Source organism: Melampsora larici-populina (assembly GCF_000204055.1).
Source record: "Melampsora larici-populina 98AG31 unplaced genomic scaffold MELLAscaffold_17, whole genome shotgun sequence".
In the NCBI taxonomy this organism is placed as follows: domain Eukaryota; kingdom Fungi; phylum Basidiomycota; class Pucciniomycetes; order Pucciniales; family Melampsoraceae; genus Melampsora; species Melampsora laricis-populina.
The window spans coordinates 596,565-608,915 of record NW_006768781.1 but is presented as its reverse complement, the minus strand read 5'-3'; the positions used below and the strand labels follow the sequence as shown (position 1 = coordinate 608,915).

The 12,351-nt window shown below is 41.9% G+C and overlaps 3 protein-coding genes across 3 annotated transcripts; all 3 read right to left on the bottom strand.

The window, feature by feature from the left end:
- Positions 1–7,603: 7,603 nt before the first annotated feature.
- MELLADRAFT_106305 (uncharacterized protein) lies at positions 7,604–8,572 on the bottom strand (the record flags this gene model as incomplete). Its single annotated transcript, XM_007409701.1, has 4 exons — positions 7,604–7,739; positions 7,807–7,953; positions 7,980–8,068; positions 8,360–8,572. The coding sequence occupies 4 exons, from the start codon at positions 8,570–8,572 to the stop codon at positions 7,604–7,606; spliced, it is 585 nt and encodes a 194-aa protein (XP_007409763.1).
- A 1,238-nt stretch (positions 8,573–9,810) lies between these two features.
- MELLADRAFT_63007 (uncharacterized protein) lies at positions 9,811–10,483 on the bottom strand (the record flags this gene model as incomplete). The annotated part of the gene is given in 2 exon segments (XM_007409700.1): positions 9,811–10,400; positions 10,420–10,483. The coding sequence occupies 2 exon segments, from the start codon at positions 10,481–10,483 to the stop codon at positions 9,811–9,813; spliced, it is 654 nt and encodes a 217-aa protein (XP_007409762.1).
- Positions 10,484–10,877: 394 nt separating this feature from the next.
- Positions 10,878–11,842, bottom strand: MELLADRAFT_86203 (uncharacterized protein; the record flags this gene model as incomplete). The annotated part of the gene is made up of 3 exons (XM_007409699.1): positions 10,878–11,216; positions 11,285–11,575; positions 11,648–11,842. The coding sequence occupies 3 exons, from the start codon at positions 11,840–11,842 to the stop codon at positions 10,878–10,880; spliced, it is 825 nt and encodes a 274-aa protein (XP_007409761.1).
- Positions 11,843–12,351: the final 509 nt, after the last annotated feature.

Below are 12,351 nucleotides of genomic sequence, written 5' to 3'. Positions count from 1 at the left end.
ATCAGTGGCGTTTGTGCATTCTGTAACAGCCTAACTTTATATAAGGAAAGTAAGGATATCTCGTTATAGACGTAATTTACAAACAAACTTTGAACTTGCATCAATTATAAAAATTAATGAGGTGTGCAAACGCTCACGACGAATTGCATCAATGTACGTTACCGCCTTTGGTGGATGCCAGACCTCTACATCGGTCTCTATACCGATTGCAGCAAAGGAATATATATCACAGGGGCAAAAATTGATGCTCACAACTATGTGAGCGTTGAAATTTTCCTGTTTTGTTCCCATTTGTTTCCCATTTGTTTCCCTTTTCTTTCTGTTTGTCAGCTGATTACGTGATCATCAGGAACTGAGCAGACAAACTAAGCCTTCCTCAGCATTTATTCCTGAGCAAAGAAGTCTGAGGAAGGGCTGATCCATCTGCTCAGCTGATCCTGAGCGGCATTCCCTGGTTCAGTAAGCTCCAAGGGATGCCACCAATGTACAGCTTAGGGGCTGAGCTGAACTGAGTATTCCCTTAGCTAAGTCTCTGAAGTATCCCCCAGATGGATCACAGAGCGCCAAGCTTGCCTCAAGCTCAATGGCTCCGGAATGAAGCCTGACGCCCGTCTGCTCGTTCAACTGAGCTGCTCAGTTATTCCTTGGGGGCATCCCTGAGATCAGGAGGATCCGGAGGATTTCACTGCTCATTGGATGAGGGGCTGCTCAGTTATTCCTCAGGGGCATCCCTGAGATCAGGAGGATCCGGAGGATTTCACTGCTCATTGGATGTAATGAGACAGGCTATGTGCAGGTCGTGGAAGCTCCGCATGCGGGCTTCAGGACTGTTAGTCGAATGTCACAAACGAGATCTTCGAGAAGCTGTCGACAGTGTTCTCGGAGTGGAAGCGTTTTTAATAGAAATGTAATGAATATTATTTATGCCAAAAAAATGAGAGAGAAGGAAAAACAACAATCATTTGGATTATATACAAATGGAACGGTCTGAACATTGGATGAGTAAGAATACAAGAAGTGTTCGTAGAAAGGAAATGAGAACATGCTTAGAGTCTTCAGAGTGAAGCTCAGCATGATGGTCTGAATACTTATGGCCACTAAGTGTCGAGTACGATTCGAGATACAAGTGTTGTATCAACATCCCCCCTTGCTCGATACTTTCGTGGGTTTCGGAAGTAGATGTGTGGTAATGTTGTGAGTCTTGTTTGAGCTTATGTTTCCGATTAAAAACCGACACCTGTTCAACATATCTTTTGGAGCATTCTTTGTGAGAAAGTCGGCGGGCATCGTTTTGGTATCAATCATGTGCGTAGAAATTTGATGTGAGTTTATAAGATCTCGGATGAAATGATGCCTTATGTCGATGTGTTTTGAGCGTGAGTTAGTTGCAGATTCTTGTGAGAGGAAAACGGCTCCGTTGTTGTCATTGAAAATACTGAGTGGAGGTAGAGAGATGGGAGATGTTGGTATAGGTGTCTGAGTGAGATGGGAAATCATTCGTCGGAACCATAGGCAGTGCTTTGCACAGTCACCGAGGGCCATATATTCGGCTTCAGTGGTGGATAAAGCTACTGTTGGTTGTCGCCGACTTTTCCATGATACAAGGGATCCTCCTAGGGTGAAAACATATCCGGTTGTGGATCTTCGAGTTTCTGTACATGCAGCATAGTCTGCATCAGCGTATGCACGTAACTCGGTGGAAGGAACTTCGTGGTTTTTGAAAAGTATCCCTCTGTCGAGGGTTCCTTGTACGTATCGTAGGAGGTGTTTGAGTACTTTCCAATGGCGGAGAGTGTATTTTGAAGAGTATCTTGCAAGAGTTGATACTGCATATTGAATGTCGGGACGAGTATGCACAGCTGCCCAGTTCAGACATCCGATGGCTTGTTGGTAGGGTAGGTGGGCAGCGTCAGTGATTTCTTCATCGGTTCCTGGAGTTAGTTCGACGGAGGTGGGAAAAGGTGTGGGAGCGGTGTTGCAGTGCGTCATGTCAAAGCGGTCGAGAACGTTCTTTAAGTAGTGTTCTTGTGATAAGTGGATTGTTCTGTTTTTGCGGTCTCGAGTGATTTTGATTCCTAAATGTAGGGTGGGTTCATCTGTCCATACAAGGTCGTATAATTGGTGCAGTTTTTCTTTTACCTCTTTCAGTAGGGGTTTGGAGTTTGAGAAGGTGAGTCCATCATCTACATGCATCGGGATGTGAACAAGTTCTTTTTCTCGTCGAAGAGTGAATAGGGAATTGTCATCCTTTGACGGTGTAAATCCTATGCTGCGTAGTTTTGATTCCAGGTCTGTGTTGAATTCCCTGTGGGCTTGACGAGTTCCATAGATCGATTGTCGAAGTAGCCATACTTTCTTAGGGTCCTTGGGGTTGTAGAAACCTTGAACTTGTCGAGTGTATACTGGCATATGCATCTTTCCTTTTAGGAAAGCAGTGGCGATATCAAATTGTTCCATTTCCCAATCTTCAGATGCACATAGGGAGAAGAGCATATTCATAGTGTCGGATTGCACAACTGATGCGTAAGTTTTGTCGAAATCTACCCCCCAAATCTGATGGTTTCCTAAGGCGACCCACCTAGCTTTGTACTTGATGATATTTCCGTGTTCGTCTCGCTTTCTTTTGAAACGCCACATACCGCCGATGATATTGGCTTCTGGTGGTGCGTCGACTAGTTCACCTACGTTATGTGAAGTCAAAGAGTTAAATTCTTTTTCCATTGCTTGGAGCCAGTTGTCTCGCTCTTTTCCGCGCATGGCTTCGGTGTAAGTGGGACAGTCGTCACTTTTCTTTGCAGCGTATAATGTGAGATTACCGTATCTTACAGGTGGTTTACGATCTCGAATTGGTCGTTGGGATATAGTGGTTGAGTTCTGTATTGGGATTGGTTGTCGATTCGGGATTGGAGGTTCAGGATGAGGTGAGGGTTCGTTTTTGTCTTTTGGATATTCGCTGTTGTTTTCCTTGGTGATTGAATCTGATGTGTACTTTTGATGGTTGTCTTCTTCTCTCGATTTTTCTGTTGCTTTCAGACTTTCTAAGTCAGTTTTCATTTGTTTGGTGATTTTAATTTTAATTTGTTTTGATTCTTTATCTTTTAATTCTTTTAATTCTTTTTCTTGAAGTTGTTTTTCTTTTAGTTCTTTTTCTTTCAGGTCTTTCAGTTCTTTTAATTCTTTTTCTTTTAGTTCTTTTTCTTTCAGTTCTTTTAGTTGTTTTTCTTTTGATTCTTTTTGTTGATTTTCTTTCAATTCTTTCAGTTCTTTTTCTTTTATCTCTTTTAATTCTTTTTCTTTTAGTTGTTTCAGTTCTTGTTCTTTCAATTCTTTTTCTTTCAGTTCTTTCAGTTGTTTTTCTTTTGATTCTTTTAGTTGATTTTCTTTCAATTCTTTCAATTCTTTTTCTTTTATCTCTTTTAATTCTTTTTCTTTTAGTTGTTTCAGTTCTTGTTCTTTCAATTCTTTTAGTTCTTTTTCTTTTAATTCTTTCATTTCTTTCTCTTTTAATTCTTTTTCTTGTGATTCTTTCTTTTTGTTAATGTTGTGTGGTGCGTGTATTGAATGATAGAGGGGTATAATTTCTTTGGGTGTAAATTCTATTGGAGACATGTTGTGTGAGATTAAATCTGAAGCTTTGTCAGAAAGCGAGAATTCAGAGAAATTAGGGGATATTGGCGATAGTTGTTGTGGAGTTAAAAATGGTGATGAAGACTGAGATAGGGATTCGTGTTGGCCACGTGGTTGTGATTGAAAATGGGAGAAGGGTCTTTGAGCTGATTGTGGGTTTGAAGTTGCCAAGTGTGTGGTGTTTTCTTGAGTTGTTGAGTTATTTGATGTAGTGTTAAATGGTATCTGAGCTGTTTCACTGTTAATTTCGTTTGCTTCAAGCATGGTTTCATTGAATGGGAAAAATTCATCATCAGTAATAAAAGATTGTTCATCGTCGTTTTTGTTTTTAAAGGGAAACAGTCTTTCGTTGAAAAACACATTACGAGAGATGATTATCTTTTTGGTTGTTAAGTCCCACAGACGATACGCCCTTGCACCTTTTTCATATCCTACATGAACACACAGACGTGATTTTGCAGAAAGTTTGTTGAGTTCGGTTGACTTCAGGAGTGGATATGCGGCGCATCCTAGAACACGAAGAAATTTTGTATTTGGTGGATGAGCTCCTGCGATATCAGCATTCCATAGTACAAGTGGAGTTTCCATATCAATTGAAGCATTAGGAGATATGTTAAGCAGGTAGGAAGTTGCCATCATGATTTCTCCCCACAGGAATTTTGGGATATTTCCTTCAATCATGGTGGAACAAGTTCGCTCAAGGATGGATCGGTTGAAACGTTCAGAGACTGAGTTTTGTTCGGGTGTTTCAGCTGGAGCACGCTCAAAGGTTATACCTTTTTGTGACAAGAATTCTGTGAATTGGTTGGAGGTGTATTCACCTCCTCGATCTGATTTAAATATCGCTATTTTCTTATTTTGATAACGTTCAACTTCAGTGATGTATTGCACAAAAAATGAGAAAACTTGAGATTTTGTTCGCATGATCCTAATACAATTGTATCTTGTAGCGTCATCTATGAAAGAAACAACATATTTTCCTCCTCCCAAGGATGCAGTGGGCATTGGTCCTAAAACGTCGCTATGTATACGGAATAAAGGAACATCAGATTTGGGAAAATGGGAGGAAAAAGGTAATCGATGGGCTTTTGACAAAGTACATGGTTCACAGTCCAATTTGCTTGTGGATGTTGGTGATACTTTAGAAAGGGATCTGTAGTTAAGGTGACCAAATCGACGATGCCAGATGTCAGCGGGAATAGATGCAGGAGCAGCAAAAAGAGCAGACGACCGACGTGCCTGTGTTAGAAACAGTCCGTCAGATCCTTTGCCAGTGATGATATAGTCTTGAAGTTCGTTTTCTAATATGATGTTGGTTTGATTGCTGGTAAGGTTTGCACCTTCACGAAGCATAGCCGAGACGGATATTATGTTGACTCCTGCTTCGGGGATTAAAAGTACATCCTCAAGAGCAATCAATCTATTTTCGCCGGTATGAGTTTTTCCGTGAATGTACGCGATTCCAGAGAGTTTTGCAGTGATTCTTCCATTTTGTCCCCCTATTCCAGAAATGTTAACGGGTTGTATGGTATGAATGTTAGATAAAAGTTTTGCACTGCTGGCTATGTGGGTATTTGCACCACTGTCGATAAGAAACTGATCTTTTTGAGTGATGTGAGTTGTTGCGTTGAAAGCGGAGTACGTGATGAAATCGTTGCTTGAGTCATTCTCAACTGCTACATGTACAGATGCGGAATTGGTGTCGATTGATTTGGCCATCATAGCTTGGTACCGTTTTGCCATTTCTTCAACGGACAGTGAGCTGGAGTCTTTGTTTTCATTTTTCTTTTGAGTGTGACATTGTTCATTGGTGTGCTTTGAGTTCGGGTGAATATGACATAGATCCTTCGGTGATTTTCCAACTTTTCTGTTATCAGTTCTCGTAGGTCGTTTTGATTTGGTGTAATAGACTTCTTTGAATTTTTCTTCGCTGTTGGTGTTTGAACTGGCTTCGAGTCGGAGTCGAGCACATACGTCGCTTGTGGAGATTGTCTTGATGTTTGACAAGAAATGTTGGATTATGAGGCCGAATTCATTTCGAGGCAAGCTGTTGACTAAAAGTATAGCATAAATCCTGTCTGATAATTGAAGGTCCTTATCTCCAGCTGTCATATCACGAATCTTGCTGTGCAGATCTTGGACTTTTGCAATGTAGTTTGTGATACCGATCGAGTGGTCATATTTTAAGCTGAAAAGTTCAGTTAGAGTATTTGCAGTTGTTATGCCGTTGTCAGAGCCGTGTTGAGAAACAAGAGTTTCGAAAGCCTTTTTAGGATCTTCGATAGATTCGATGGATGCCAAGTTTGCTGAATCAATGGAGTTGCGTATTGCGTATAAAGCTGCTGCTTGTCGCATGTCGAATCGAGATCTTTCTTGAACTTCAGACGGTCGTTCGATTTCTTCTTCGATGAAGTCGTATAGTCCGTTCATTTTAAGATAGATCTTCACTTCAGTTTTCCATGCGTAGATATTTCCCGTGGTTAGTTTAGGGATAGAGGCAACTGCAGAGGTGCTGAAATGGGTATTTCCTGAACTTGGATTGGACATATTGTATTTCATTTGGGGTTCGGATGGTTTGGTGTCGTGATCTTTCGACATTGAGGAAGAAAAACAATTTTAGAGAGATAGAATTAATTGATAGTACCTTTGATGGACAAAGGGTTTGTATTATGTAAATATATAGTACGCGTCTAGAGCGCTGGGCTCATAACCTAATGAGACAGGCTACGTGCAGGTCGTGGAAGCTCCGCATGCGGGCTTCAGGACTGTTAGTCGAATGTCACAAACGAGATCTTCGAGAAGCTGTCGACAGTGTTCTCGGAGTGGAAGCGTTTTTAATAGAAATGTAATGAATATTATTTATGCCAAAAAAATGAGAGAGAAGGAAAAACAACAATCATTTGGATTATATACAAATGGAACGGTCTGAACATTGGATGAGTAAGAATACAAGAAGTGTTCGTAGAAAGGAAATGAGAACATGCTTAGAGTCTTCAGAGTGAAGCTCAGCATGATGGTCTGAATACTTATGGCCACTAAGTGTCGAGTACGATTCGAGATACAAGTGTTGTATCAACAGGATGAGGGGCTGCTCAGTTATTCCTCAGGGGCATCCCTGAGATCAGGAGGATCCGGAGGATTTCACTGCTCATTGGATGAGGGCCTGCTCAGCTAGTCCTCAGGGGCATTCCTGGCCGGATCAGAAGGATCCAAAGGATGTCACTGAGTATTGGCTGAGGGGCTGCTCAGTTGATCTCAGCCCCTCAGTGTGAAAAACTTTATCCGGGGATATCACTGAGGATTAGCTGAGCAATGAGCAGATGGGATGACACTTTTATCAGGCTTCATTCCTTAGCAAGGAAGTCTGAGAAAAGTCCGGCCCATCAGTGATCCAGTCAGGGGATGCTACTGAGTATTTGCTGAGCAGCTCAAATGGGACGCCTCTGGGCAGGCTTCTTCACTGAAAAATGAAGCCTCAGGAAGGTATAGTTCATGTGCTCATCTTCATTTTGAACAAATTGCTGAGTATTCAGTGCCTCATGAGCTGATCCTGAGTACTCATCGGGAATCAGTTATTGCTCATCCAAGATGGAAATGAGCCTTCTCAATAAATGTCAAGTAAAATATGATAACCACAGGATGATCACCTGAACACAAACAAGATTGTGAATTGAATCAATCTGAAAGAAAATGAATCTTTTTTGGAGAATTCCAAAAAGTCTACAACGCTCACATGTATGTGAGTATCTATTTTGGCCCCTGTGTATATATATGAACATTGACAAACTTCAAATCAAACAAGACTTATATACCACTAAACAAATACGTAGGATTGGATTCCACCAACAAATGGGATGAGACAAAATTTAAACGCTACATACTAAATATGATAGGATAGACATTGGAAACAAAGAGTCACCGTGAACAAGAAGAAAATAAGCTAATATAAATACAAACTTGTGCGAGTTTGGCCATACTACATAGGTCCCATCTTGACGTTGCCAATAACACCGCATATATCATTGCACACGTGTTGCTCTCGAAACAACTTGAAAGCGCGCTCAACTGAAACTTTCATTTCCGGTTTGTCGCGGCTGTGGTATGGAGGGCAACTGGTAAGACATATAGCATCAGTGACGTCTCATACGCAGGCCATTTGAGCTGAGATTGCTAACTTACTTTTGGTCATAGCAAATCGAGTTGCTAATTTTACCGTGTTCGTCACAATCCAGATGTGATATTAACGTTTGGTTGCCACTAAGGTCGTATGTATAGTGAATGAATGCGTGTATGAGTCGTGTCCAAGTATTTGGTTCATCAGGCTTGCTGTTGAAGTTATTTCCAGAGACAACGTATGACTACGATCAGTCGCTCCGTCTAAAATCTTCCACCTAGGTTCGGCCTCGTATGTTGATCCTGCCCCTTGCAGGACGTAACACGGCTGAATCTGCAATCATCATAATCAGTCATTGAGTATAGTTTGAGGCCGATCAAACAGATGGCCTCACCGACATCCCGCAAGAATCCGAGTACCATTGTTGGTACTTGGTGATCAGCATTCCACAATCGTTCCTTCGTTTATGGAACAAGTGGTATTGAAAATATTTCAATGCCATAGCCGCGTGACGATTGCTTTCGGCACGCGCGAAAAATCATGGAATGCTTGTGATTCCATAGCATTCCACGATTCGTGGAACTTGAGGAAATAATGGCCGCGAAGAAAACCACGGACCTCCTGATAACCTACATATATCCTACGGACAGTCCATCCATCCTTTTTAGCTTGCGTCTTCACTAATTCAAAAGTCTTGTATGTGATGTGGTCATCATAATATTCAACATCTTCATCTTGGTCGTAATAGACTTTGTAATACAATTTTCTAACGCGGCCTGCCTTTAAACGGTAGACGCATCCCTCCTCTTTACGGCCTAGATTTTCTATCATTTTGTAGTATGGCGTAGGTTCAGGTCGTGCTTTGATATATTCAAATATAACAAAGGTGAGTCAGTGGCTGCGTGTATCACACAATATTCAGGGCCGTGTGATAATGTCACAATACCTGGTTCACTCAGCAATTTATGAGGCTGTGCTGTCTCCTTCGCATGTTGAGGGGGATTATCAATACATGTTGAGGATGAAGTCGATGTCAAAACATTGGATTGGCCGTCTGTTTGCTCGGCTGCATCTGGTTTAGTTAAATCAATGATCATACGAGGAGACATTGGCAATGGTTGGATGCTAGATAAAAAGAATGTTAGCCAATTTTTGAGGAGAGTAAGTAATAAATTTATAAATATATATTGAGTAATTTTATTCAATCTTGTAATATGAGATGAAAATGAATTTGCCGAAGTGATCAAACGGGATCTGATCCTACTTCCTAATCAATGTTCAACGTAATGCCATATGGTCATTAAACCCTAGGCCTCACCAAATCGAGGTCTCATCCGTGAGTACGAGGACAATTGATGAAGCCAAAGTTTGGCGATCAAATGATTGATGACCATTGGTTATATCACCTTACATATTTTTTGATCGTAAAAGTGTATGGATTCGTTGCGACCCAGTGTGCCGATACAAGTCTATTGAACTTGATTATTATCACTTTATTGATGAAGGAAGTAGTCATGAAACATCAAAAACCAAATATATTATCAAATTGCATTAATGAGAGTGTTGAAATGGTTAAGTAAATAATGTCAAATTCAGAGATGATGAATTAGAGCATTCACAATTATTACGGATTTGGGCAATATATACTAGAAATATATAATGAATACAATATTAAATATTATATAACACTTTAAACAACAAGAATTTTGCGTAACACTTAAGAAATTTGAAAGGGTAACACCAGTGCCTTCTACCCTATGCGTGATAATTCTTCACTAAAAGCCAACTTGGCATTTGCAAATGTTTCCTCTGCCTGGTCTCGTTTACACTGCTTAGACCATTCCTCCCATCGCTCCTGACTTACTGCGTTAATCCATTGGATGTAGCGAAACATTGCGGTGTGATCCCATTCATATTCATCCTCAAAAAAGGTTTTCCATACTTGCTCCTTGCCCTTGGTCGAGATATGTTTGGCGTGCCACTCAAGCATAAGCTTCATTGACGTGTCTGGGCGTGGCCACTACATAATTTAATTAGATTAACATAAATATGTAAATCTGATATAGCTATCAAAGATCGAACAAGCATTTGAAACTAACCAGTCCAGATTGTTTCGTCCTCCTTTTTGGCTTAGATTTCTTTTTCTTCTTGGCAAGGAGGGTTGACGAGTCCGTGTCACGCGGTGGTGACATTGGGGGCCCATCGCAAGAAGAGCTAGGTACAGGTTCTCCGTGAGGTGTCACATTGCTATCTTGAGCCGAAGTATCCAGCTGGCCAGTTAGGTCTATGATTGGGGGTGGGCTCGAAAAGAACATATTGTCCTCATGGGGGAGGGGAGGAGTGCTGTCCGGATCATTGAATATGTTATGTGAAAATATAGGACCGGTGCGTTCGGTGACCAGCGCAACCTCTATCATTGAGTTCGAAGGAGGTTGACGTGATTGGTTAGTTGTCATGGCTGTTGCCTGGGTTGCCTCATCGCGGGCGATTGGGTTGGAACTAGGAGTTGGTTGAGGCGATTGGTAAGGAGATCTAGAGTGTGGCGAGAGGCGTTCTTTGCCTTTGCCTTTGTTGATTGGTGCTTTCGGAAGAGCCGGATGATACTGAGCTTGAGCGGTCTGAAGGACTTGCAGACCGTCGCTGGGAAGGTGGTGTGGCTCTCAACGAGTCCAGCGTACTTCTGATTGAAGTGTGTTTAACTGGAATGAGTCTCTCCTGTAAATCGGCCAGGCCTCGGCACATCTTGGGCTCTTTGACGGTAGTCATGCATACCAGAGCCTCACAAATTGGTGTCAACATGGGAATTGATGTACCTACTAAGGTTATGTTCTATACAAAATAGTATTGTTTTGTTAGTCATAATCGAGAATACTGCAAATAGTGCCAGTTAGTGAAATTATTACCCATCTGTCCGCTTTCACATCATATATACGCAGTAACTGATTCCAATGTGGTTCAGTAGCCTTTATAAAGATCATCAGAGGTTCGCATTCCGATAATGAATACTGCTTCATTGATTTCGAAGGAAACAAGAAAGAAATGGGGTCGCTGTCCGCCTGTCATGTGGATGAAACAATGTAACATTAGGCAGTGTTAACATTTGGTATAGTTAAGTTGCGCTTACTTTGAGCCATAGCTAAATCGAGATGTTTTTGTCACAACTCGCCTCAGCGGCTTCTTTGGCTCGCTTGGCTTCTTCTTTCTTGGATCGGTTAAGGTGGTAAATGCACATAGTTGCAGGTGTCAGCGCCAAAGGGTGAAGTGGAGGGGGTGGCCCTAAGAGCTGAGATTGATCTACTTCGATTTCTGGCAAGATCTGGGCATCGATAGCGGCTTGGGTGCTAGTACTGGCGGCAGATTCGATTACGCTGTCAAGGAATGGTTGAGTATTTGGTACCACACTGGCCTTTGCACGCTCGGCTGATTCATGAGTGTAACATTGAGTTCCAGTGGCCGCACGCTGAGGACGGCAGCACTGGAATTGAAGATAGTCAGTATAAAGTTATATTCTTTTACGTGGAAAAAAGAGATGTTGCCTCGTACGTCAGGACACACTTGCCATGTGCATTTGCGATTGCCGGGCTTGCCTTTGCCTACGTGGGGACGTACGTCATGGATGCCGGCGCAAGGTAAGCGCGTGCGTTTCGGGTCTTCCATATTATTGATAAGGTGGTTTCCGTGTTGCTTGGTGATAACCAATAGAGGACTTGACTGAACTGTGCCTTTGGATGAGTTACACAACTGGGGTTGTAAGTCGTTCAGTGTGCAAATATCCTGAAGGTACTCGATCCGACTATATGTCCGGAAAGCACCTTGTGCTTTGTCGAGCGGGCACTGTGTGAACAAATTAATTTGTTAAATATCAAGCGTCATACTGCACATTGAACATTGCAAAACGTGACTAACCCTGAATCCTATTAATGGCTTGTTAGGTTGGTGACGTGGGTTGTAGTACTGTGACGAGTGGGTGGGACAATGTCTACAGCAGGGTCCTGTGCAATGAAACCCGGTTGGTTGGGTGAGTTCTACTTTCAACGGCCGTTGTGGATTGATGCGACGTTCGTAAATAAGTTTGGTATAGTGTAATTGAGGGTTGGGCATGGAGTTGTACTTCCAGAGTGAGAGCAAGGCTGAATATCAAATATACAATAAACGTGTGGTGGTGAAAGGCAATGACATGGAAAGCAATCGTATGGGGTCATATAAATTATCATATGATGGTTGGGTCACCGCTCCTTCACGCTGCCCGTCAATGAATTATGATTCGAGGCTTCTGTTTTAATGAAATGTTATCAAAACTCGTGAGCAATACATTTCCTACAGGGTTATCATTGGGTCCTAAGTTGTGTGTTGCACGTGCTTGATAGATGTTCTGTCCTTCTTGGAAAATAGATGAGTGTAAAACAATGAAAGCGCGAATGGCGGGAATGCCTGTGGAGAGGGTATGGCTGGAACGATTTGATATTAATGGTATGTAGACGGTGCGCTGGAAGCATAGTATGCTTTGGGAAGGTCATTTGATTGGGAAAGTGGCTGTCACACTGCGTCAACCGTGTTCGGCTAATTTCTGTCACATCGTCTATCACATGTGTGTGACACTTATTTAGGAA